The sequence below is a fragment of the Schistocerca nitens genome, chromosome 1, assembly GCF_023898315.1.
Source record: "Schistocerca nitens isolate TAMUIC-IGC-003100 chromosome 1, iqSchNite1.1, whole genome shotgun sequence".
Lineage (NCBI taxonomy): Eukaryota > Metazoa > Arthropoda > Insecta > Orthoptera > Acrididae > Schistocerca > Schistocerca nitens.
The window spans coordinates 141,117,331-141,142,900 of record NC_064614.1 but is presented as its reverse complement, the minus strand read 5'-3'; the positions used below and the strand labels follow the sequence as shown (position 1 = coordinate 141,142,900).

The following is a 25,570-nucleotide window of genomic DNA, read 5'->3' as shown; positions in this document are numbered from 1 at the left end:
TATTATGTAGCGGTCTGTTGACTCATTCATTTTGACTGGAAATTGTAATCCGCACACTGACAATTCTTTATTCACAGTCTCTTTTTGCTGTGTCTTCAGTTAAATCTCTTAAACATATCATGTTGCTTTTTAATCACTGCAACTTTCTTTATTTTCTTTTATTTACTGTCACTTATTATCATGAGTATAACGGTACAATAAAACTGATACTTGCTTATTACCCTTTGCGGCTATTTTAAAAGTGAATTAACATTGTTCTTTTCTGTTCTACACTTACTTTTATTTACTGTCACATCTAATCATGAATAAAAATAATAACAACACCAATATATATTTACTTCCTTCTGTACTTACTCTGATGTTGAAGTAATGTGTTTCTCTTCTGTTTCATATTCCTAGGACAATATAGGCTAATGGAAGCTTCTATGGAATGTATGATTAAATTGTTCGGAAAAAAAGGCAATTTCAGTTTTTGATGGTACAGCAGTAGTTCAAATCAATGAGGAGAGATGTTATTTAACAAGAAAATTTACTTCATGGTGGGTACCACAGCCAACTAATGGAAGCACATCATGTGAATTCTCAGTCATTTTCTTATGTATGGAATCTTCTTCTAGCTAATCACTCAGTAATGGCTTTAAAATTGAAAATAGTTGTTAAATGAAAAACTGGTCAAAATAAATATAGCCTAAATGGAAAAATGTCACATGAAATGTATAAATCATCTGGGACCAGTGGATAAGAAGACAGTTTAGTCAGGTGGTTGGGGATATCTTGATAAGTTTCTGGAACAATGTCAGGCAGTTTACACTGCACAAGATAAAGATGTGGCCACTGGGAATAATTGGTCAGGAAAAGGAAAATCAAAAAGAAGGGGGAAAGCAGGAAAATAATGAAGAGAGAAGAAAAAAAGCTACTATCATACAGAATTATAAAAGTGTACTTTAACAACATTATGAAAAGAATCATTGCTACTCATCATTTATTGGAGATGCTGAGTCGCAGATAGGCACAACAGAAAGATTGTCAGAAAACGAGCTTTCAGCCAACAAGGCCTTCAGTGAAAACTGACAATAAAATACAAATGCAGCTCATACACATATGACCACAGTCTCTGGCTACAGCAGCCAGGGACTGTGGTCGTGTGTGTTTGAGTTACCTTTGCGCGCGCGTGCAGCTGTGTGTATGTGGGGGGGGGGGGGGGGGGGCAATGCGCGTATGCGTGCGCATTGTCTACTTTTGACGACAGTCTTATTGGCCTGGCCAAAAGCTCATTTTCTGACAGTCTTTTCGATGTGCCTGTGACAATCCTTTTCATAATATTGCCACATTCCATCCTGGATTTTCCATTGTTCAAAAGTGTACTTTATTTTTAGAAGTGGAAGAAAGTAGCAGAAAAGAAGGTGCAACAGATTAGAACTCCTTTATTTGGTATCATCAGTACTGAGTACTTGTTTTATAATGTATTTTCATATATGGAGTTGTAAAGAATTGGTATAGAGAGGAACACTCAAGATTGAATCATTAATCTGTAATATAGCAAAGTCTACATCATTGTGTTGCAGAGTGAGTTCTGCAACATGGTGCTGTATGTTAATGTGTATAATATTTACTTGTGCTTTTTCATTCTTACATAAAGCATTGTGTTGGTCAGCATAGTGCAGAAACCTGAAATTGTGTTCAGATTAACTGATGTGCAACATGAATATTTTAGAGATGGATGTCGCTGAAGGCTATGTAGGGTCCATAGGGCATATTTAGAGTAGGCAGAATTCTTCTGAGGCACAATAATCACTTCTCAAATATCTCTCAGCACCATTTCACATATTGCTGTCCTAACTTCAAAATGTGTGTGTGTGTGTGTGTGTGTGTGTGTGTGTGTGTGGAGAAGGACTCTGCCTACTACTATCCACTTCATACCTGTTAGTAGCAAATCTTGTGCTATCTCTAATATTCCACATTAGTAGAAGCTACTCATACAACAGACCAGTTCACTGCAGTGTTCTGGAACACAGTAGAGGAAGTAGATAGCAACTCAAACCATAATGGTAGTTGCTCCCAAAATTTACATTTCAGAATTCTGCTGATTGTAACCTACTTTGCAGTGTGCATTTGATTCCTTTAACCGTCATCTCGTATCTCTCCCAGTCTTGACTAATTCTAAACCCTCCTTATAGTTCTAGTACTTGCTCTTGTCTTCCATTCAACTTTTTCATGTCTCTGTAATAATTCTTTTGCTTTTCTTCTCCTAACTACCTCTGCTGTGTTTACCTGTATTTTTCCCTTTATTGAAACCGTGTGTTCCTTCTTCATGGGGTCAGTTGGTTATGCAATCTGAGTCTTTCTGAAATTTATTGCTTCTCATATTATGTACTTTTATTTTATGATTTTCTGTTGCAGTTTCGTATTACAATGTATAAACACACCATTGCCATATATATACCACATTTCCTCCACAGTGACTTCTGTGGTAGTAGTGCTACACAGGGATGTAGCAGATGGCATTAAATGTGTCTCATCCGCAGAAACATAGCTGACAAATGCCCAAGGAATTTTGATTAAGATGCGTGTTCCAGTTTTGCTTGTCAACCTTTATAAACATTGAAATCCACAACTACAACTGCCAAAATGTTTCTTCATTTTTATTGTTCCTTTAATAAATTTTATTATCCTTTGACTGTTTCATGCTTATCTACCTATGAATAAATAACAGTAGTAAAAATATTTCATTGCACATTTCAAGGAAAAAAATAGAAGCCCTTTGCTCAGGGGTGAGGCTATTCATGACATCTTAACAACATGTAAAAATGACTCCATGCTTTGAAATTTTAATATGCCAAAATAAAGTTTTGCTCACATTATGTGCATTTCAAAAATGTGATTTTCCAGCAACTCATACCATCAGATTATTTTATTTTATTATGGTCTGTGAACATCGTATGTGTATCTGATGTTTTAAAAGAGCCAACATATCAACATAGCAAAAAGAATGAACATCTTGCATAATGGAATATAAGCTGCTGCCCTGTTATATCGTGCACAATATGGAGGCACATATCCTGTTTTTGACATCATCCAATAAAAACCCTTCATTCTCTTCTGGTGTTTCAGTTCTGCTCCCACTAAGCTTCGAATCTGTGAGTTGTATTCATTCAGCCAGTCCCTCTGGTAACACAAGTACATATTAGTACAGCAAATAAGTTATAATGAATAAGATGTGTGTTTCTGATTTTGGATGGACTTACTTGTTCGCTGGTAAGCATTTCTTCCTTTATAAGTTTTGGTTCATATGGTACAAGTGTTACAGTTTTAAACCCATAATAGGTCTTGTGAGATTGGTGCTGGAAAATAAGATGGGAGATAACTAATGCCAGACTGCAAGTATATACACTATAAAAGTCATATGACTCTTCATAATTAAATTATACTTAAAAGTCAGAGCAAGCAGGAATATTTTATTTTTCACTTGACTGGGTAGGCCAGCAATATCTAAACAAGTCAGTAAACTTACTCACACCGATTGAAAAACATTTTGAACACATTGCTCCAAATGATAATTTAAAAATTATAAAATTTTGATTTTTTAAAAATTTTCCGAAAGAATATTAAGTAACTTACTAAGTAACCTGTTATGTTCACATAAACATAGTCAGCCTTATGTTATGCTATCTTCATAACTGTTGATTAAAGCTATTGATAGACTCGGGGGGGGGGGACAAGCATCAGTATTTTGGATTTACTTCAGGAAACAGGTTACAAAGTTAATCAAGTCTCTCAAAAGAAGTAATTTTGCAGGTTATGGCAAATTTTCTGTGAGATTAACAGGTGCTGACCAAATGACCCCAAATGATGCATTGTTGGTAATTTTAGGAATATTCCTGTGGACTTGGAAATTGGGAAACATTAAGCCCTATAATTTTTTAGAGAAAGGTGGTCAGATTGAAGTTTAAAGGGTGCTTGGAACTGAGGGGCCATTACAAAAATATTGATACAAGATCTCACGTTACAACTGTGACAAATTGGGCACTTCAGACATAGGCAAGAAAACAGATGAATTTCTCCCTGACATCAGTGGGAAATTTCTTCACCCATCGAGTGGACCAGCAAATTACCTGACTGAGTCAGTGCCCATGTGCTAAGCTTTTATACAGAATCAAAAGACAGAAGAATGATAGTTGCATCTGCAGCACTCCACAGCACTCACTGTGGGGACATACGACTATTCCTGCCATACAGAGCGAGGTAGCACTGTAGTCAACACACTGATTTCATCTAGATTGAATTTTTCCAGGGTTTCCTCAAATCGCTTAAGCAAATACCAGTGCCGCTTCTCTCTCTCTCTCTCTCTCTCTCTCTCTCACTCTAACTATTGATAGCTATTAAAACAGGTAAGTCAGCATCCACTCAGTTCCTACAAATATGAGAGTTATTTTTTCTCAGTGCTTTTTTGACTGAACAAATCAAAACTACAGTATATACTAATGAGATTAAGCAACTTATCAGCATGTAATTATTTTTCCTTTATCATCGCCTGAGACGTTTTGCTTCTGGGGCTGAAGCATCATTAGAGCTGTTTTACTATGAAGTTATTCAAAAAGATAAATTTTGTGGTTGTAGATTAACGTACCCGCAATTGTGGAATGAATCCTTCTACAAAATTCTGGAGTGCAGCAGCCCTACTGATACACTGATATAAAAGGCGAAAGGTGTCTCATGCTTGTAAAAATATAATTAAGTAGTTTCTTGCAAATGACTTTAACCTCAATGCTCAAGTGATAACTGCTGAAAATGGGTACACAAATGTTCTTCAAATTAACTGTCTTGAGTCATAAAATCATTTGTGGCATAGATTATTGTTTCTGTGGAAAATTTTCTCCTGCTTCACTGAATGTTAACATTCTATCTGACTATCATAAGTCATACAATAAATTGATATATATTTTTGTATACTGTGGCCGTCAAGCACAGACTTGGATCAGGTGAAGGATGGAGAAGGGAATCAACTGTGTCCTTTTCAAAGAAACCATCTGGGCATTTGCGTAAGCAATTTTGGGAAACCACAGAAAACCTTAAACTGGATGAACAGACACATAACTCAAATAAAAATATGTTATAACTCTTCAGGCTTTCCCGGCGAGATCTTGACATGTGGAATAATCGAGTCTACTGCCGGATGTTGTGTCGCTTCGGCTCAATATTTCGGCCACGTAACTCGTTGCCTTCTTCAGGTGCTACCTGAGACTGCCGTATTGGAAGATCTTGTCCAGGTAGCTCCTGAAGAAGGCAACGAGTTACGTGGCTGAAATATTGTGCCAGAGTGACACAAACATCCGGCAGTAGACCCGATTATTCCACATGTCAAAAATATGTTAAATAAGAATTCCTTGGTTTTACTCTACAAAGGGCAAGAAGAGATGAAATCAGAAATGAAGACATATGGAAAGACCTGGAAGTTTAAGTGACCATGGAGGAAAGCCTTAGAGCAGTGAGACTGAAGCAGTTTGGTCATGTGAAGTGGATGCAGTCCAACTAAATTCTGCATCAGTATTAGAAAGGAATGTGTCTGGACAAAGACTACTGGACATCCAAGAAAGAGGTTGGTGAGGCAGGTTAACAAAGAATTTCGAAAGGAAAGGATATGTAGGCAAAGCATCTGAAAACATCCCACCCACCTTGCTGTAAGAACCCAATGACAACAATGATGTGGCACTCTAAATATTAAGTGAAACATAAGATAAGGGAAAGCAACTACTCGCCTTTAGCAGGCTATGTGTGGTGCAGAGACACGTGACAGAAAGTACTGTTCAGTAGCTTTCGAGTTTTGACTCTTTTTGTAGTAGAAAAAAAAAAAAAAAAAAAACGCACACACTGCCGCAGCTGTTTGTTGAGAACAGTTGCCTGGACCAACGGATGGGGGCATGTGATAGGGAAGGACACACAAGGCAAGGAGGTGGGGGCAGGGTAGTGTTAGGCAGGAGTGGGAAAAACATATGACTCAGCAGCTGCACAAGAAGATGACAGGAGTTATGAGGGGGTAGATATAGAAAGATGGAGAATGGAGAGGGGGCAAGATGGAGTTGAGTGAGGAGGAAAGGGGAAAAGAGAGAGAAAATGGGGGGGGGGGGGGCAGGTGGAAGATGATGGGAGAAGGCAGTACACAATCTAGATGGGGAAGGAGTAGTGTGGAAAAAGGTAAGGTGAGGCAATGGGAAACAGGTTAGTGGCCTTGTAGGCTAGGAGAATTGTGGGAAAGCAGGATATGACTGGAGAGAGAATTCTCACCTTTGTAGTTGAGAGAAAGTTGTGTTAGAAGGGAGTATCCAAATGGCATGTGTAATGATGCAGCAATTCAAGTATTTTTGGTTGTAGTTAGGCTTCTGGATAGTCAAGTTTGCTGTTGGCAACTGTTTGGCAGTGGCCGTTCATGCGAGTAGAGAGTTGGTCACCTACCATGCCCTAGAATGCTGCACAGGAATTGCAGCATGGCTGCTTTGACATGTGGCTCCGCCTTTTACAGGATAGGAAATGCCTATGACTGAATTGCGGTTGGAGGTGGTAGATGGTTGTATGGGACAAGTCTTCCAGTACGGAATGACCCATGTGGTGCCGGACTAAAACAGGGGTGGTCAAGGATATTCTGTAGGTTGGGTTGGCAGCAGAACACAATGTTGGGTGTTTTAGGTGGGATATCCCTCATCTCAGGATTCAATGAGAAGCAGTCGAAACCCTGGTGAAGGATACGGTTGAGCTTTTCAATACCTGGCTGATAATGGATGAACAACATCAGAGAAGGTTGTCAGTAAACAGGTTTATTGGTGCCAGAGGAAGAGAGATTTTTGGATGAGCTGGATAAGATATTGTCTGTCAATAAATGCTCTGGTAAGATTATCGGTATATTTGTGCAACTCTTGCTTTCCAATGCAGATGGAGTGTCCATGGATGGTGAGGCTGTAAGGAAGAGACTCTTTTTGACATGGAATAGGTTACAGCTTTCAAAGTGGAGGTATTGTTGGTGGTTGGTGTGCTTGAAATGAACAGATATCTTTATGGAGCCATCTGAGAGTTGAGGATCGACATCTGGGAAGGTGCATTGTTGAGGTGAGAACCAGGTGAACTGGGTTTGGCAGTAAGTGTTGAGGATATGAAGGAAAGAGCAGATGTTGGTCTTTTGGTGAGTCCAGAACTAAAACTAAAAATTTCTGTTCTGTGCTGGATGAATATCTACTCGAAAAGTCACGTTCTAACAGCCTTTTTGTCTTGTCTATCTGGGACTCAGCATCTCTGCTATATGGTGAGTAGTAACTGCCTTTTTCGTAATATTTTTACATTCCGTCCTGGATTTTCCAAAGAATATATAGAATTTTAGTTGTACAATGTAATACAGAAGCAAATTCCACGGCATCTGAAGATGGAATTTTCAAGTCCGAAACCTGTTGTCATGAGTCTCTAAATAAAGCTATTTAAAGCAAAATTGCACTTGGTTGAAATTTTTAATTCAATATGGTTACAATTTTATTTAACCTTATTTCTCAAATGCTAATGACAGAATAATAAAGTGTATGGTTTTGATACTTATGTACATATAAATGTGACAGCTTTTTTCTATAACATGCCTCAACTTTTTATCAGAAACATATTTTGTGTAAGTGTAAGAATCACACCATATCCTGACAAAATACCACCAATATGAAAGGTTGAATATGGTATCCACAAATGCTTTATACCTCTGTTTGTCTTCGTTCTACTTCCAAGATGTTTTCTAGACGAACGCCAAAGTGACCTTCCTTATAGTAACCAGGTTCTGAAAGATGTTTCAATGAAAATAGATTTACTAAAAAATTAGCTTTTAGTATATTATTTTTGTTACTGTTTCGTATCATTTGAATGAAAATTGTTTCCAGTAAATTAAAGATTAGAGTTGTAGGAATACTTGCCATTAGAGAAGAACTGACCCTTCTGGAATGTCTCATTTCCTGTGCTGTACACTACTATAATTGGAGCTGCAAAATACCATTAGTCCAATTTATGTCCTTCCACAAAATGCTTAGGGGTAAGAAATATCTTTTAAAGTGATTGATGACAATATGCATATGTGATACATAATCTTAGATTGAAAACCTTTTTAAACGATGTCATTTTAGGACTGTTTTATTACTTACATTCATGTACACTTAGATAAGAACCTATTCCATGCCCTGTGCCATGCTGATAATCAAGACCAACTTTCCACAAAGGAGCACGGGCAAGTACATCTATGTTTGATGTTTGTACATCCTCTGGAAATATCAATGAGGCCATCTGTATGGAACCAATTAATACACGTGTGTATACTTCTTTCTGAAAGTCTGTGGGTTCCCCAAAATGCAAAGTGCGTGTGACATCAGTTGTCCCATCTGGAACAAAAAGATTAATGCTAAGTTGAAAACTTTGTACCTTAAGTCTTGTAAACAAAAAGAAATTTTTAATGCCACATTATTTGGAAGCCTTTGCAATTACATTACTAGCCACAGCAAATTGCACCTACATATCTGCGTCTGACAAAACTCTCGGAAATTTAATGTGTTGTATAGAGCCTGGTTCATCCCTTTTTTAGTTTAATGGGTCAGCCAGCCATGTATCTGCTGTAGAATTTTAATATTTTCTTGTTTGGGCTCTTTCGTCATTTTGTAACCAGATTTTTAGTGTAATTGCTAAAGATCTTGACATCGGGTGCCCAAACAATTCTGTCACCACAATTACCATCACCACTGCTACTCATAGAGGCATTTGTTATGTGAAGCAAGTGCTTTTTTAGATTGTTGGACAATTAATTGGTCAGTTTAGAAGTTACCACAATTTATTCTGATCACTGCTGCCACTTAATCATTTCCTGTGTTTTGATTTTTTTTTTTTTTTTTTTGCGTGGTTATGTACTCTCACATCAATTGCCATTTGCTAAGAAATTGGTGTTTCCAAATATGTACGACTTGCAAGTTATAATGCGAATCTTCTTTAAATAATAACAAATCATGGATGTCGCTTAGAAATTAGTAAAAGTTTTTAAAACATTATCTTCCACTTGGTTTCACTTACCTAAATATTGTCCACCAGAGTCAAGCACAAGCATGCTACTGTTATCAATTGTGAGGCTAGTGATGTTGTTTGGCTCATAGTGTGGTAATGCTCCATTGGGACCGAATCCTGCAATTGTAGCAAAACTAGGCCCACGACTCAGCTTTTGCTCCCTGCGAAACTCGTCTACTGTTTCTGCTACAGTGAGTTCATCCCAAATGAAGCCATCTTTCATCTGAAACATTCAGTCACGATTAATAAGACAGTTTTACCAAGGTAACTTTCCTAGTATGTATGTAATCACAGTGTGGCTAATTCATATTACTAGCAGTGAAATAATTAGCGGTGATAACTAAGTTTACAGAGATTACAAGAGTTTTAATATTATGTCCTCACATAAAACGACAAAGTTTGAGAATTACTGGAAGGTTTTCATGGTTGATTTCCCTACTGCTGCCAAAAAGAACTGTCACAGGCACCTCCTATCCAATTACAGGCAGGGCTGCCTGTGAAAGCAGCCGTGTGATCTACTAATTAAGGTGCAGCCACTGTAATGCTTTGTACATGGGCCTGACAACTAACAAGCTGCCTTTCCAACAAATGGCCGCCTCCAAACTGTGACCAAGGTGCAGCTGGACCACTCAGTTGCAGAACATTACACTCAGCATGTTCTGCTTCACTTTAATGACTGCTTCACAGCCTGTGCCATCTGGATACTTCCTACCAATACCAGCTCTTCTGAACTGTGTAGGCAGGAACTCTCCCTACAACATCTCCTTCGTCTCCCTGGCCTCAACCGTTGCTAATCTCCACTTTAACAAATTACTACTGAAAATGTTGTGTTCAGTTAAGGCAATATCTCCCCTGTCTTTGTACATTTAGCAATGGAAATAGCTAAAACAAATTCTGTTTAATTGTATAGATAAAAAACTACTCACCAAGCGGCGGCAGAATGCACATATAAAAGACTGCTGTGATTGACAAGCTTTCGGAGCCAAAGGAAAATGGGTGAAGGAAAAGGACTGAAGAGGTCTAGGAAAAGGAGTAGATTTTGGGAAAGTCACCTAGAACTGCAAGTCAGGGGAGACTTCCCGTACGGGATGAGAAGGAAAGACTGATTGTTGGGGACTGCATTGGATGAGATTTGAAAACATGAGAGCTAAAGGGGGGAAACCACATTAGAAGGCTGTTCGACACTGATTTTTTGGGATTGTTTTGGGTGGGAAGAATTAATTAGAATTTAATTAAACTTTGACATCATTTCATTCATATTTTGAACAGTTTTGGTGAGATTTTTTTTTTTTTTTGAATAATTTCAGCCAAAAATAACAAAGTTACGCTCTGATGCCTGATGAAGGTTGTGAGTAAAGTTCTCCAATTGTGTACAGTGTAGTCATTCTGATTTTCACCTGAAATCGAAAAGGTTTTGATTTTACATTAATAACTTATTTTCTAAGAAAACTATGAAAATTTAAAATTTTGCGGGCGTGGGAACAATTTACTTCAATTTTCACGATTTTTTCCTCTAAATGTGCAAAGAAAAATACCCTTAAAAGCATGATATCTTCTCACAAGTTGGTTCATATAATTCGTAATTTTATAAAGAATCATACTATCGATTTTCATAATGATCAGTTCTATACTTTTTGAGTTACACTGCACACAAATGTGAAAAAAGTCATTTAGAGATAAACGCGATTGAAAAATAAATTCTCGGAAACTAGAAATTCAAGGAAGTTACCAATAATGTAAAATGCTTACCAATTAATCTGTGATTCGAGCACCACATAGTAATCCTTCTTCCTCACAGGCTTTGTTTTACGCTTGCAGCAATGCTTTCTGACCTTCCTTTGATTCCAATGAGCTACGTCAATTCTGCCAGCTCACGCACTGGTTATCGATTTGTTTGGCATAATTGAAGCTTTCCGTGCCTATTACAATTCCTGCCTCATTCATGACCATCAGAAGGGATGAATTTCCTTCGTGGAATAAGCCCGCCGCTAAATATATTGCCAATTCAATGACTTTTAGTCAGTAGTGCAAGTGTTTATGAGCTATTTGCCAAATAGTGGAATTAAAACTTTCATTCACATTTTGTACATGGCCACCTGAACATCTCTTCAGTAATTCAGCCCTTGATAAATCTTCACATATTGGAAGAATTTACTTCTGTATGTCAGGGTGCAATGGAGTAGGGTGCGGTTCATGTTCCATTCCAAGGGCTGTTTGTTTCTGCCACTTGCACAAGCTGTCTTCTCCCTCTGGGCAATACTCATGTCAAGGATTTTCACCCATGGAAATCATATGATAGTATATCACTTGAGTGGATTTTTTGAGCTTCCCCTTAAAGGTGGAAGACAGGGTAATATGCAAGACAGAGATTACTACTAAAACATCATGCGCAAGTTAATAAGAGTGAAAAGCTAAGTGCATTGTATGTGACAGAGGTGGGAAGGGTGGTGAAAATAGATGGGAAAGAAATGAAAGATGTAGAAAACTAAAATGGAGTGAAGCAAAGATTAGTTCCATGTCAAATATTCCCTAACATACAGCCTTGGCATCCGAGGCAGATGTATTTGTTCGGATGCAAACTCTTTACAGCAATACACCACCATTCTCACCTCAGCCTTCACTGCAAGTAATTACGCCACCAGCCTAGTTAAAAAAACAGATTTCCCAGGCCATCACATCCAATCCTGGTACTGCTGATCCCTCCACAAAACAGCTTCGGAGCACACCATTGGTGACACAGTATTATCCTGGTCTGGAATGCCTTCATCAGCTACTTTGACAGGACTATGAGTTCCTAAAATCATGCTCTGAAATGAGATCCATTCTCTCTGAAATTTTGCCCACCACACCTAGAATAGCTTTCCGTCGCCCTCCCAATCTTCGCAATATTCTTGTCAGACCCATCTCCCTACCCTATGGCTCTTACCACTGCGACCATCCCCCTTACAAGACTTGCGCCACCACCTATAATAGCCCTGTAACTGGCAAAACATATACTATCAAAGGGAGAGCCACCTGCGAAACAACACGTCATACACCAGCTATTATGTAAACACTGTTCAGCCTTCTGCATCGGCATGACTACCACCAAATTATCAATTACAGTGAATGGGCATAGGCAGAGGGTATATACTGGCAACTTGCAATATCCTGTTGCAGAGCATGCTTTACAACATGATGTTTGTGACCTCAGTACCTGTTTCACCACACACGGCATCTGGATTCTTCCCCCCAGACACCAGTTTCTCAGAAGTCTGCAGGTGGGAACTAGCACTACAACATATCCTTGGTTCTCGCCACCCACCTGGCCTTAATTTATGTTAATTTCTTCCAACTCAGCTTTTCTTCACTGTAACTACTCTTTGCTTCACTCCGTTTTACAAGGTGTACAACTTTGCTTCCACTGTTTGCCAATAGGTGGTGACTCTCAAGGCTATGGGCATGATTCAGAAAGAAGGAACTTGGGTCCCGTGTGAGCTGAAACCAAGAGATGTTGAACGGCGTTTGTGTGTTTGTGAACAATTGCTTCAGAGGCAAAAACGGAAGGGTTTTCTGCATCCCATTGTATCAGGGGCAAAAAATGGGTTCATTACGATAACCCTAAATGCAAAAAATCATGGGGATATCCCAGCCATGCTTCCACATCGACGGCCAAACCGAATTTAACGGCTCCAAGATCATGCTCTGCATTTGTTGGGACCAGCTCAGCGTCATGTATTATGAGATGGAATGGTGCATGGCGTGGCTGACCAACACTTCCGATCTAATGAAGAAGTCACAAATTGCATCGATTCGTGGATTGCTTCAAAAGATGAACAATTTTTTTTCGATGCGGGATTCATACTCTGCCCGAAAGATGGGAGAAAGTAGTGGCCAGCGATGGAAAATAATTTGAATGATACATGTGTAACCATTTTGTTTCATTAAAGCATCAAATGTTGGGGAAAAAACGGCGGAAGCAAAGTTGTACATCTTGTAGTTTTCTACATCTTTCATTTTCTTTCTCATCAATTTTTCCACTGTCCTCTCCCACTCCTGTTACGTACAATGCAGTGCTGCTTCGACCTCCCCCACCCCCTCCCCCTCATCCCCTTCCTCTTCAGGATTTTTGCCCCACCTTTTTCATTCACTGTCTGCATGGAGTCAACAGTCTCAGCATCTGTTAATGATTGCTGTTATGCAGCATCATTGTCCACATCCATGAAATCTTCAAAACAAACATGATTAGTGTTATAATGAGTCACCCCTTACATCCATTTGGACTCGAAGGTACTGAACGGGAGTGTATACTGTAAGTGCCATATAAAATAAAAACTTTAATCAAAATTCCCATAAACCAATGTCAGAATCAAACTAAGCTTTTACATGTTGCTCATTTTCATGTGTCAACAAAAATCCAAATTTTTTGGGAAGTATTGATGGTCATTTGCTCTTTCACATTTCTCCTCACTTTGTCTAGCATTCCCATAGCACCTGAAATGCCGACAGTTGCAGGTTTGTCATCATCAATGTTGCGGACTGTGATTCAGACCACTTCATACCTGTAGTTCTCTTTGGTGTTCTTGATTATTCCATCATCTAAGGGCAGGAATTTTGATGTGGTGTTAGTGGTAAAAATTGTATGGCCATGGATTTTAACTGCAGGATAGTATTGCGTGCACTGCAATTGTCCACAAACAACACAACTTTTTGATTTTTATGTCATTTTCATATCAAATTCCTTGAACCATTTGGAAAATACTTCTGGAGCCATTCATGCTTTCTCGTTCGCAGCATACTCCACAGGGAATGACTTACACCCAGAAAAAATTCATAGTTTCTTAGGTTATCCAGTCATAAGTGGCTTGAGTTTTTATTTTCTGGTCACATTTGCTGCCAACAGAGTGGTAACATGATCTTTGTTTAGCTTGCCCGTAATTTTTCTCCTCAGAAAGTCAGTTTTGTCTGGAAGACATTGTAAAAAAGTCAAAGTTCATCTGCGTTAAAAAATTCATCTGGTTTGTAATTTTGAAGGATCCTCTGCAATTTTGTCTTCCACCCATCACAGATTTTGTTATCTACACTGGAACTTTCTCTACTCATTTTTTGGAAAACAATACCATGTTATAGCCTGAAATTTTTTAACCCCCCATTACTTAACACAAACCTTATTGCATCTAATTGACTGTTCTTCTAAATCTGGAAACTCAGGCTTTCGTTGTCAATACCGATCTGTCCCTTCACCTCTGGTAATCACGCAGTCTTCACTCTTGATTACTGTCAACAGTGTGCTTGCTGGAATCCAAAACTCTGCACCTATGTCTTTCTTTTTCTTCACTCCTGCTTTCACTTCATCAATTAACATTTCCACTTAGAGCCCATGGCTGACACTTACAGCTCACACTTAATGAAAACAAACACTGCCTAACATCTCACCTGCACAGAGGGTGTGGTGACTGCACTGCAACTCAGATCTCACTGACGCATCGATGCAGGGAGAGAATGGACTGGGATTCCCTTATTTATATCCACTTAGATATATAGAGGTACCATATGAAAGACTTAGATATAGAAAGGTGACTTGATACAAAGAGTTTTTGTCTATCGAACTTCGACATATAGAGGTAAAACCTGTCATTCTTGAGCCTTCCAAAAACTTCAATATTATGGCAGGTTTTCTTCAAAATATCAAGGTTTTGGGCTTCAAAGGGAAGGAAATGAAGATAAAATTTGATGTAGACATGTCTTCAATATATTGAGGTTTGACTGTACATCTGTGGGTTTGGGGGGGGACCTTCTGTATAGAAAATGGATTTATGTCCTTATTACCAGAAACAGCAAATTCTAACTGACAAGCTGTTTTCAACAACAAACGATGACGGTTCAAACCTGCACCTGGCCATCCGAAATTTAAGTTTTCTGATTTCCCTAAATCACTCCAGGCTCTCTGAAAGAGCAGGGCCAGTTTCTTTCCCCATCTTTGACACAATATGAGCTTGTGCTTCATCTTTAATGACCTCAATGTCGAGAAGATGTTAAACCCTGTTTTCATTCCTTCAACCACAAATGTGTAGTTGGGTACTGACAAGCAAGTGTAGGAATCCAAGTGCTCTTACTAAGTTTACTGACAAGCAAGTGTAGGAATCCAAGTGCCCTTACTAAGTTTTGGCAATAGCTTTAATTATCAGTTGCATTTTAATGTACGTTCTGTGTAATAAAAGCCATGAGTCAAAGTATGTAAATACATCCAATATGGAAAGGATAGTTGTTACCACATAGAGGAAGTGTTGAGTTGCAGAGAGGTACAATGAAAAATAGTGCTCAAATATTAAAACTTTTGGAAAAAGTTCTTCTTCTGCATTAGAAAACACTCACATGAGACACTGCACACACAAATGGCCACTGTCTCACGGCACTGGAACCCGAATGCCATTAATATTGATATTGTTGTCATTCCATCCTGGACTTTCCAGTGTTTGATTTCATGCAAGTACATTAGCATTTTCCTCTGATAGTGAAGACAGTGAGTAATACAGGCTGAACTGTGAACTTATTGATCAGCTTATCATTGTATGATGCATTTTAATTCGTCATCCATCTGCCCAAGAAATTGTAGACATAATACTTCATCTAGTAACTGCTCAATATAATCAAGTTCTAATTTTTTGATCCATTTTCACCTACAGCTGCACAATGTGCAAGAGATATTTGGATTTTTATGTTAATATTAACAGTTTTACATATAATATACCTTTGTACATAACAACACATATTAATATATCAATTAATGATGAATACTTAAATAAATGTTGTTACGCTATATACAGAGAGATAAAATACAAATGTTCTGAATGAGACTACATTGGGTTAACATAGAAAAATTTATTTTTGTAGGTATTCATTTACACCGGTGTAAAAGCAGTGATCAACCAAGTATGACTTCAATTTGGATTTGAAGTGACCAATGTTTTGTGTGTGTTTAATGGTATCTGGTAAGGCACTGTATAGTTTGTTGCTAGGATGGATAAGACCGTTTTGAAATAACTTTGTGTTGGTGCTTTGAACACGTACATCCAATTTTCGTCTTGCCTCCATAGCCGTGTATTGTGTGATTTTGAGTGATGAGTGGTCTTTTTGTATGTAAGTTTTGCTTTAAATACATTATATATAAAGAAAGATGATGAGACTTACCAAACAAAAGCGCTGGCAGGTCGATAGACACACAAACAAACACAAATATACACACAAAATTCAAGCTTTCGCAACAAACTGTTGCCTCATCAGGAAAGAGGGAAGGAGAGGGAAAGACGAAAGGATGTGGGTTTTAAGGGAGAGGGTAAGGAGTCATTCCAATCCCGGGAGCGGAAAGACTTACCTTAGGGGGAAAAAAGGACAGGTATACACTCGCACACACACACATATCCATCCACACATACAGACACAAGCAGACATATTTCAAGACCAATATGTCTGCTTGTGTCTGTATGTGTGGATGGATATGTGTGTGTGTGCGAGTGTATACCTGTCCTTTTTTCCCCCTAAGGTAAGTCTTTCCGCTCCCGGGATTGGAATGACTCCTTACCCTCTCCCTTAAAACCCACATCCTTTCGTCTTTCCCTCTCCTTCCCTCTTTCCTGATGAGGCAACAGTTTGTTGCGAAAGCTTGAATTTTGTGTGTATATTTGTGTTTGTTTGTGTGTCTATCGACCTGCCAGCGCTTTTGTTTGGTAAGTCTCATCATCTTTCTTTTTAGATATATATTTTTTCCACGTGGAATGTTTCCCTCTGTTATATATATATATATATATATATATATATATATATATATATATATATATATATATATATGTGTGCAAGGAAGTGGCACGATCATCCTTTTTTGAAACAATGGTCTGCATGATTTGCGATTATCTACCCCTTCCATTATTCTTATAATTTGTTTTTGAATTTGGAATGTTTTGATGGCACCTCCGGAATTTCCCCAGAACATAATTCCATACTGGAGGTGAGAGTGTACAACTGAATAATATACACACTGAAGAGTGTCATAGTTGGTACAATTTTTTAATGTATGTAACACAAAACAAGAAATTTTTGATCATTTGCTCAATATGTGCTTTCCATTTCAAGTTGTCTTGTAGATGAAGTCCAACAAATTTGGTACAGGCTGTTTTGGCAATTGTCCGTCTGTATAGCTCTAGATTGGGTGGTATCAGATTTTTTGTTTGTGCTGTGTGTATATCTGTTGTTACAGTTTTTCCAGTGTTTATTATTAAGTCATTGTCATCAAAGTAACATGTTAGCCTGTCAGTGGCTTCTCTTATGTTTTTTTACAAGAGTTTCTTCTGAGTTTCCTGTAATTAGAACACTCGTATCATCAGCAAATTGAAATATTTTACTGCTGTCATTGCTTATGTTTAGGTCATTTACATAGAGTAAGAACAGAACAGGACCCATTACTGATCCTTGTGGCACTCCATATTTAACAGTCAGTAGCTTGGAATTATATTTCCTAATGACATTATCCCTTTCCTGATCTATTTCCACATATTGTTCCCTGTTCTTAAGATAAGAGCTGAGCCAGTTGTTAGCTGTTCCCCTAATGCCAAAATTTTGTAGCTTGTGTAGTAATTTGTCATGATTCATGGTGTTAAATGCCTTTGACAAATTTAAAAGTATGACCATGGGAAGTTTTTTGTTGTCTAATGCTATCATTGCCTGTAATAGAAAGGAGTGAACTACTGATTCGGTTGAACGGTTCGCTCTAAATCCATGTTGAGATTCTGACAGAATGCCATTATCCTCTAAGAAGTCTGTTAGTCTCTTATTGAAGAGCCTTTCTAATATTTTGGAGAAAACAGACAGAAGTGCCAATGGTCTGTAGTTGGAAATATCATCTTTGTTTCCTTTCTTGTGTAATGGCTTTACTTTTGCTATTTTCAAACATGAAGGAAAAGTTCCTGTAGCAAAAGATAGGTTACATAGGTGAGTTAAGGGCTCAGTGATCAAGTTCCCACATTTCTTTATAAAGAAATCAGGTATATCATCTATGCCTGCAGAGTGTTTCATTTTTAGACTTTTTATTGTGGGTTAGTAATGTTTTCCAAGCCAGCCTTTAATACTATGTTATTAACTCTATTTTTGTAAGATTTGGTTTCTTTCTGTACAACTTGCCACATTGCTTTGGTTCTGTTTGAAGCATCATCTATGCATTTGTCATTGTCTCTCATTTCTTTGCCTCCTTTATTATTTTATTTTAGATAGATTTATATTTTTTAAAGTAACTATCGAACTCCTGAGTTGTGTTGTAGCTTCTTGCAATTTTGTAAAGGTACCATTTTCTAACACAAGATTTCATTATACCACTAGTAATCCACTTGTTGCTTTTAGTGGTTTGGGTTGTTTTGGCTTTCAGTGGAAAAGCAAGATCACAATAATATTTAAAAATATTCATGAATGTCTGAAACTTATCAGAAATATTTTCTGTAGTATACACCAGCTCCCATGATTCTTGTTGGAGATAATTCTGGAATGTTTGTACTGCAGTATTACTGAAAGTTCTGCCCGTGTGTGTAGTATTCCTCACATAATTATAGGATGGATTAGTGTTTACACAAAAGCTTATAGCCTGTGCATGATGTCCTGCCAGTCCAGCTTTAATTACAACTGATTTATATTTTGTTTTGGAGCTAATTATTATTTGGTCTGTAGTAGTACTAGAATGATTCGTTTCACGTGTAGGGGAGTGGATTGTAATCTCCAAATTATTGGCTGTTAATATGTTCATCAGCTCAGATTTTGAATTGCTTCACTTATTGAAGTCTACATTTAGGTCTCCACATATAAGAACTGTTTTTCGATTTGTTACTACTTTATTTAGTAAAGTATCAAGCCGAGTGTTGAATTTTTTTAGGTGGGTATCTGGAGATTTATATAAACATATTACAATTAACTTGAATGCTGGAATTTCTATGCCTGATATTTCAAAATCTTTCTTAGTGTTTAAGGATTCAACATTGTCTAAGTTATTGAATTTGATATCTTTCTTTACATGTATGCAGTTCCCTCCATGTGTAAACAATTTGTACAAGTTTGTGCTGCTAACACATAATCCGTTATTTTCGCCGTTTTTAACTCATTTTCTTTCAGCCAGTGTTCAGTTAAGCAAAGTATATTAACATATCTGAGTTCACTTGAGAACAAGATTTCCAGCTCTCTTACTTTATTCCTAAGTAACTGTATATTCGGATGAAGAAGAGTGGCCTGGTAGGATTTTAGGTTTGTTCTGATTGTACTTGGTTGACCACTTACCTTTATTCCTGAATTTAAATTATGTGGGAAATCTTCATTCTCATCTTGAAGTGTGAGTTGGTTTTTTCCATTGGTCACAAGAAAATGTGCTGATGGTGAAAGGGGGCAGTTCTCCATCTCTTTGGTCATTTTACTTGTGTGGTCGATGTTGAGGTGGATTCTGTTTTTGCTGCAAGGACTGCTACTGGAGGTGGTGTTGATAGGTGCACTAGTTATCCTAATTTGGTCTTGAGGCTTTTTGGGAATAAAAAATTTTGTAGATGACATGGTCACCTTACAGTACTTCTCACTGTAATTGCTGAACTTCCTTCTGTTGCTGGGGTGGTAGTAGTTGATTGTTGGTGTTCACTGATACATGTAAAATTAGATGTCCTTGGTGATACTTTTGAGACTGGATCTGCTGATGTCCTTAATGGGTCTCCTGTGGGTACTGCTTCCGGTTTCCAGTGCCCAGTTCTTCTTGTTGTATCTTGGATATCTTCGGGTGTGGAACTTGGTTCAGTTGCTTTTTTTGGGTTAGATGCTTTTCCTGGTATCACAGCCTGGTTTAGTCAATGGTAGTTTTGTTTTGCTGTGTCTTCTTTGAGTGATGAAGGTGTAGTACAGTTCTTTTTTGCGGCTCCTCGTTTATCTTTCATAACTATCAAGTTAGATAAGTCTGTTTTTGCTACTGATTTTTCTTGTGTTTTCACTGTCATATTTGTTGAAAGGTCTTCTCATTGTATGTGTGTTAGAGCTGGTATTTGCAGATTGGCACCTACTGCTATGTCTACATAATTTCTTTTTGCCTTCCATTCGCAAGTGAAGGCCATGCTTTGTAAAATCGCTTCTGCTGAGGAATGTATTGATGTCCAGTACCATGACATGCTCATAATTTTTTGCAGTGTTCATTGAGAATTCATTTGCAGCGTAGATTCTGTTGTTCAGTTTTGGTACATCGTATCTGTACGGAATTGTGCACAAGATAACTTTTGTGTGGATTTGACTGCTGTAAATCATCATATAAAGAATAGGAATTAAGCTGTTGTATTTTATTAATGGGCCAACTACTGTACACTTCATTCTTTCATGAAACATCTTTGATATACAGACTAATTGCAAAGTTTGTTCAAAATACAGCCTATTTGTGATCACATGATTTCAAAACTTTACTGGAAAGCCATAAGTGTCCATGATTGGTGGTGGGAGGTAGAAGTGGGCACATGCCTTCCTCCTGGAAGCTGGAGTACACAGTTTTGAAGACAGTCTTAATTTAGCCATCAAAATGTACATTTGGCACATGAGTAATATGAATTCATTACATTAACAATGTAGGAAAAGAAGACACATTAAGTTGGCAACAGGTATAATTGAAAGACACTTACATAAAGCTTTTGGCCAGCAAAAGAGAAACAGACACCACTCATACATGCAAGCAAGCACACGTCATCCATGCATGACTGCCACCTGATTGTATATACAAAATGAGAATGGGGGATGTGAATAATTTGGCCACTGACTATGCTTACTCACTACAAGAGAGAAGGCACAGGTTGTCCAAAAACTGTCCATGTCATGTAGTGTTGGTAAAGGTTACTCCAGGAAACGGTCAGAAAAAATTTTGCGGTGTCATGCACTGATGTGTGCAGACTTCATTAAGAACATTCCAGTATCACAAGTAGAGCAAACTCAGTACCACAAGCAGTATTACATATTACATTCCTCTAAAAATATACTTTTTGGACATCCTGTCAAGATGATAGCTTGTTGTCATAGTTACCCGGTCTCTCTTACCCTCTGTTCCATGTAAGCAAAGAAGTCACAAAGTGCAGCTGCATCTCGTATGTGAGCATTTTGCATTCCACGAATTTCAGCAGAATTTTTGACTGATTTCATGAAAATGATTGGTGATTGCTGAGGCATCCACTTGTTTTCACTGACCTTAAATAATGAGAGAGATTATACAAAATATATTAATATCAGAGTAATTATTAATACATACGTAAAACTTTTTAAAACTTGGTCTTTATAAATATACAATTGTTGTAACAATGCTCTGATCCAGATGAATAATTTTTAAAAACAGAAGTGTAAATTTCTGAATTTATTATTCAAGTTGTTTGGATAAAAATTCAGGGCAGGCAACCACTCACCTACAGGTGGAATGTGGGTGGTACACGGCATTCGCAGAGATGATTTAAGTGTTAGTTTTTGAACATTTTTGCACCAGTTTGATCTAAATTTTGTATGACAATACATTAACAACATTTCATCTGTAGGTTTATTGGTTTTGTGCTGTTTTTATCATCTGATTTTTATTGTTGTACTTTTCTAGTTTTTTGTGTAGGGCCTTAGAATTACTCATTATAGCACATGTTTGAAAAATAAATGACTTAGTTGATTGCTCATTTTAGTATATCATAACCTATCTTCTTCATGTATTATTTTTGCAAAATTGCTGTCTCTACAGTTTTATAAGGTGAAATAATTAGTGAGAGGTATTCTATTTTATATGAATTTTACTTTCTTGGTAAATTAATGATAGTAATAGGAGGCAAGAAAAGCTGGTGTATTTTTGTTCTGAAGAAGAGATAAATGTACGTCACAGTGATGCTTATTTTCTGTGTTTCTTAAAACACTTTACTTTTTGCTTTGAAAAACACTACTTACTCTCTTTAAAAGATATCACGTCTAAAGGCACTAATGAAAGTGGGAGGCTTCAGAAAACTCTTACCAGTAATTTTATTTGACAGTTGGTAACTGTAGATGAGATTGCCTCAACATCTTCATTTTCACTTACGTTGTTATGAAGCAGAGCATGCCATAATTCGGGTGAAGATTCAGTGAAGGAACAAATTCCTATTTTTTTATTTTCTAATTATTATTTTTGCATAGTGAAAATTATGTGATACAATATATCTCTCACTGTGCAACAATCTGAGGAGAAAGTGTGGCTCATAGGCGTAATACTAATACAAATTTTTCTTTAACGAATTTTAAATTAAGGTATGCAGTAAGCTTACAGAAAATACAACAATTTGAAAATATGAAGGCTTTGTGAAACAGAATTCGTAAGCTGTTCCATGCAATGCATATGAATAACTTGAAAACTGACTCAAAGATGCATGCACCTTACTAATTCAGCCAGACAGATGCTATCCTTACAGCTGAGTAGATGGCCTGGCTGGCACCTTTGCTGTAGGTACACTCTGTTGGGAGGAGCACAGTGTTCCACTGCTGTGACTCAGTGTGCAGACCAGCCAGGATACTTGAGTAAGGCCGTACGCTGCATAACACACAGAAAAGAAAACCTCTTATGAAAAACATATACTACATCAAGGAGAAAGATGGATGGTAAGTGTTAAGTCTCAATTACAATGTTGTTGCAATTATTTTCTGTGGGCAGTTTTTTAATGTTCCATTGTGCACCAGACTTAGATGTGATCCCTCCTCTTTGAAGATAATATCTTATAATTAACACACATGAGCATATGTTTCAGACCAGCTCAGGGCCTGCCACTACTGATGTGAATATTTGGAAACAAAATGAATCAAGCCATGACATATGTCCAATGTCTTAACCTGCAAGTCATGAAGTTAATGGATATTGACTTGAATATTAATCTGTATTAAGTTTCAATGTGCCATAAAGGTTATTTGGCATATGTTGTGCCAACTAATAGAACATTCCATACAGAAATCGTTTTTATTCAAAAAATACCTCCGCACGTAATAAACTACATGAGTTAAAGACTGAACCATGAATAATGTACCAAATATGTCAGTTAGATTACATATATTTTACATTCTTTTAATATGTCATCAATTCATTCATTAACTGCTGTAGATCTCAGATAAGTTAAACATTAACAAAGAGAAATAGCAGTCATAAACTAAGTTTTTATACTGTATCACTAAATTGCTGTGTACTAATCATGCATAATGATAATCAGTGACGACATGCAGACATTCCTGCTGGATAAAGGTCCCCTCCAGACTTCTTCATGCATTATAATCTTTAGCTGTACACATCCATGTTACTCCTTCATGTTTTGTAATGTCATCTATTCACCTGCCATTAGACTGTTACCTCTGTCTTTTCTTCTCTCTCTGAATCCAACAAAGAACTACTTTTGATCATCAATCATCTATTCTCTGAGTTATGAGTACATGGTCGGGTCACCTTCTTCTTGTTTTCATTGAAATCATCATTACATTTTCCACTCAAGTATGTTTCATGACCCAGTTAGTTGCTTTCTTGTTTCTTGCAGTAAATTGCGACAAACACCTCTCCATTGTTTGCTGAGCTATCACAGCTTCTGAATGGTTTTTACATTTGAAGTCCTTGCCTCAATATGCCACGACTTGAAACAAGCAATTATGTGCTGGGTAACCACTTGTTTCAGATTTACTACAAATTCCACAAAATGGCCTGCCTCAAGATTCATTTCTCATTCTTATACTATTCAAGTTATATATCCATGACCTGCCATAAACTGTCTTGCAAATGGCAATGACATCTGGACTAGAAACAGTGACCCTGTGTTTATTTCAGGACGTGGAAGCTAAAAAAGAAAAGGGGGGGGGGGGATGAGCAGATGGCATCATTGGCCGGGAGGCCCATATTCAGGGAAGTTCGGCCGCCAAGTGCAAGTCTTATTATGATGATGAGGACAACACAACACCCAGTCCCCAAGCAGAGAAAATCTCCAACCCGGCCGGGAATCAAACCCGGGCCTGCTTGCATGGGAGGTGAGCACGTTACCACCCAGCTAAGCAGGCTGATGGTGGAACCTAAACCCAAACCCAACAAAGGTATATTTATGAATGAGAAACTTCAATGTGGAATGAGTAAAGAAAGTCCACTAACGTAAGGTTTGTGTGTTTGCTATAACAGTAGATAATCACAGTTAATATTATTCTACTCATGGCATTAACGAAAGGATTAGCTATAAATTTACACAGTGGTAGACTGGGGGCTTATTCCACTCTTTAATTTATCCCTTAGAGTATTTGCTGGTACCCGTAGTCCCTAAATCTAGGTATTCAGCTAATTTGTAATGGAACTGTTCAATGAAATATTTATTTAAATTTATCTGTGACTTCCTGACTCCCTGCATGCATTGGCCACTTGGTAAAAACTTGGAGCTCAATGTAGGGAGTTCCACTTTGAATATGAGTAATTGATGCTAAGTCTATGGGAGAATTGTTTATATATCTGTTGTTGTTGTTGTTGTTGTTGTTGTTGTTGGTATGTGTATCAAAGGTGAAGCCGACTGCTGTTATCACCCAAAGTTGGCATCATATAGTAAATGTACTGATACGGGAACTCCAAGGTACTTAAAGTGTCTGTTTGATGTTAGGTTACCAATGTACAGAATATTAATATTGCTCAATTTTGTACAATATGTATTTATTTAGCACTGTTGTATTATCATAGGGAATAATAGCCTTCTTGTCAACAAATCAGCAAACTAAGAGATTCTTCAAAGAGCATAGCCAGTCAAACTAATGTTTTGAATAGCTTACAACTTCAGTTTGTTGGGTACTTCAACATTAAAATTCCCTTATATGAGTGCTTGGTGTCTGTTCTTTCAGACATGCTGAAAGAACAGACACAATGCGGGATCCAAAGCTATGGTATGTACAAGGTCTGTTCAGAAAATTCCAGACCTTTGTCCACAAAATTTTTCTACACTTACCTTTTACTTATTGTGTATGGTCTTCTTCGAAATGCTCCCCTCCACAATGCTGTTTCCACTTCTGCAAGTGATTTTGGTAAGCCTCTTTTTGGATCACACGAAATGCTGCCTGCGAATTTTCTTTTAACCTATCTGTCATAGCAAGTCTTCATCAACAGGTTTTTCAACTTTGGAAATAAAAAAAGTCTGCTGGGGCCAGGTCTCGAGAGTACGGAGGATGAGGCAGCACAGTGATTTCGTTTTTTGTGCAATAGTCATGCATGACTCATGATCCATGGGATGAACTTGGTGGCAACATGATGCATTCCAATATGCTATGTCAGGATTTAATGACACAATCCAACTGAAATTTTACATTCTTCTGCAATCTCTCTGACAGACAGCCTTTGATTGGCATGCACAGTTTTGTTGACTTTCCTGACATGAGCATCTTTGGTAGGTATCAAAGACCTTCCTGAACAAGGGTCATCTTTAACTTCTGTCCGGCCATTTTTAAACTGTGTGAGCCATTTGTAACACCAAGTATGGCTTATGCA

At 37.7% G+C, this 25,570-nt stretch overlaps 1 protein-coding gene across 1 annotated transcript in view; it reads right to left on the bottom strand.

Annotated features, from left to right (window-relative positions):
* Positions 1 to 2,437: 2,437 nt before the first annotated feature.
* LOC126243384 (xaa-Pro aminopeptidase 1-like) overlaps positions 2,438 to 25,570 on the bottom strand; it is a 376,629-nt gene continuing 353,496 nt past the window's right edge. Inside the window, exons 7-14 of the mRNA XM_049948160.1 lie at positions 22,498 to 22,618; positions 21,127 to 21,273; positions 9,073 to 9,286; positions 8,160 to 8,393; positions 7,935 to 8,000; positions 7,725 to 7,801; positions 3,246 to 3,341; positions 2,438 to 3,165 (exon numbers count right to left, since the gene is read on the bottom strand). Of these exons, the coding sequence (XP_049804117.1) occupies positions 2,956 to 3,165; positions 3,246 to 3,341; positions 7,725 to 7,801; positions 7,935 to 8,000; positions 8,160 to 8,393; positions 9,073 to 9,286; positions 21,127 to 21,273; positions 22,498 to 22,618 (1,165 nt within the window). The 3' untranslated portion in view covers positions 2,438 to 2,955. The remainder of the gene's footprint in view (positions 3,166 to 3,245; positions 3,342 to 7,724; positions 7,802 to 7,934; positions 8,001 to 8,159; positions 8,394 to 9,072; positions 9,287 to 21,126; positions 21,274 to 22,497; positions 22,619 to 25,570) is intronic.